This window comes from Eptesicus fuscus, chromosome 1, assembly GCF_027574615.1.
Source record: "Eptesicus fuscus isolate TK198812 chromosome 1, DD_ASM_mEF_20220401, whole genome shotgun sequence".
NCBI classification, from domain to species: Eukaryota; Metazoa; Chordata; class Mammalia; order Chiroptera; family Vespertilionidae; genus Eptesicus; species Eptesicus fuscus.
The window spans coordinates 83,211,558-83,213,072 of record NC_072473.1 but is presented as its reverse complement, the minus strand read 5'-3'; the positions used below and the strand labels follow the sequence as shown (position 1 = coordinate 83,213,072).

Here is a 1,515-nt window from a genome sequence, read left to right as displayed (position 1 = left end):
TTGTTTTCATCATTGTTGGATTAGGTTTGGTGATGGGTCACCAAATAAATAATATCTGGTTATTTAAATTTCCAGAAGGACATGAATGTGTAAAGTGGTATCACAGTTCCCCATCTGTATTTTAAATGTTTAGTGCAGGATATAAATCAGTAAGGCTGGAGGTGAGAGGAATGTAAGTTCACAAAGGGACATGCCTTGGCTCCTCTTACTGGTGAGCTGGGTTATTTATCCTTGCTGGAGCTCGAGATCGTTTTGCAAGGCAATCTCTTGTGAAGTGATCAGCTTGGCTACAGTAGAGGCACAACTGAGTTTCTTGCTGGCGGGCTCGTTTGGCAGGGGTGAGAGATGGCTGACTTCCTCTAAGCTGTATAAGCTCCTTGGATGATGGACATGAGGGGCTGGAGAGGGTTTGGTAGTGGATCAGTGATGACAACACTGGGAGCGTAGCCTCTGACTGTAAGAGCTCTGGCTTGTCACTATGTTTTCTGTCTAACTGAATACACTGAGTGATCAGGTCTGGGAGGTTGTCCATCATATCTGTGCCACTCACTTCATCCTGAATGGGTTCAGGTAGGCCCTCTTGGAAGTGATCACTCTCATTGGTTTCATTACAGCTCAGATTTTGAGCAAGAGGCTGGAAAGTAGTAGCATCCTGTTGAGAGGAGTTGTCCTCTTCGTCAACCTTAGCATTCACCAGAGGGTTCATTTCCTGTCTTTTGGATTCACCAAATGACTGCTGGAACTCAAGAACAAAGTTTTCATATTGCTTCAACAGAGCACTCTGCTCAGACCTAGATATCATCCCACAACTTTCCATCTGCTGAGATAGGTGGTCAAAAAAGAATTTGACTTGGTCATCGTGTATGGGATTGGTGTTCTTGAGAGTTGTCAAATAGTTAGTCACCTGAGCAAGAAACCCTGAGATATTGGCAGGGTCACCACGAAATTGGGAGAGATTCTTAAGTGAACAGAGTAAAGGCATCATTGGGGTGGCCAGAGCAGGCATGACTTGATCCCTCAGAGTAGTGTTCTCCTCAGTCAGATGCTGCACTTGTGGCTGCAGAATAAGGTTCTCCACCCAAAGGGAGGAATGTTCTACCTGCAATCTAGGTGATGATTCTGTATGCTTCTCCATTATATCTTCTGGAACTAAGTAGAATTGAGTACAAGTCCAGTAGACCAGTGGTCAGACAGTGGGTTTGCTCTGTGATCAAAGAGACAGTATCATGAGCAAGTAGCCAAAGCTGTTAGCTATGAAGTCACAAGGAGATGCTGAGAGCTGAGCTGGAAAGATGGCAAAAACTGCTGTCCTCTACTGAATATCACCTCTTCTTCATGGAGAATGCCAATGTTCTGCACATTCAGAAGAAATAAATTACCTTAGGACAAATAGAGGATTTTGAATTAAGAAGATAAATATAAAAGACACAGTGGGTTTCTCTCCCCACTCCCTTATAATATAGAAATTTGCCCTCAGATTAAGTCTTTGGTTCTAAAGTACCTTTTAAAAAAATC

General features: G+C 43.3%; 1 protein-coding gene across 1 annotated transcript; it reads right to left on the bottom strand.

The window, feature by feature from the left end:
• Positions 1 to 205: 205 nt before the first annotated feature.
• On the bottom strand, positions 206 to 1,135 carry RTL4 (retrotransposon Gag like 4). Its single transcript, XM_008156098.3, has one exon. It carries the CDS (start codon positions 1,133 to 1,135, stop codon positions 206 to 208), a length of 930 nt encoding a protein of 309 aa, XP_008154320.1.
• Between the last annotated feature and the right edge of the window lie 380 nt (positions 1,136 to 1,515).

Coding starts and splice junctions, on each gene's coding strand:
- RTL4 (XM_008156098.3), bottom strand. CDS start 1,135: ATGGAGAAGCATACAGAATCATCACCTAGATTGCAGGTAGAACATTCC.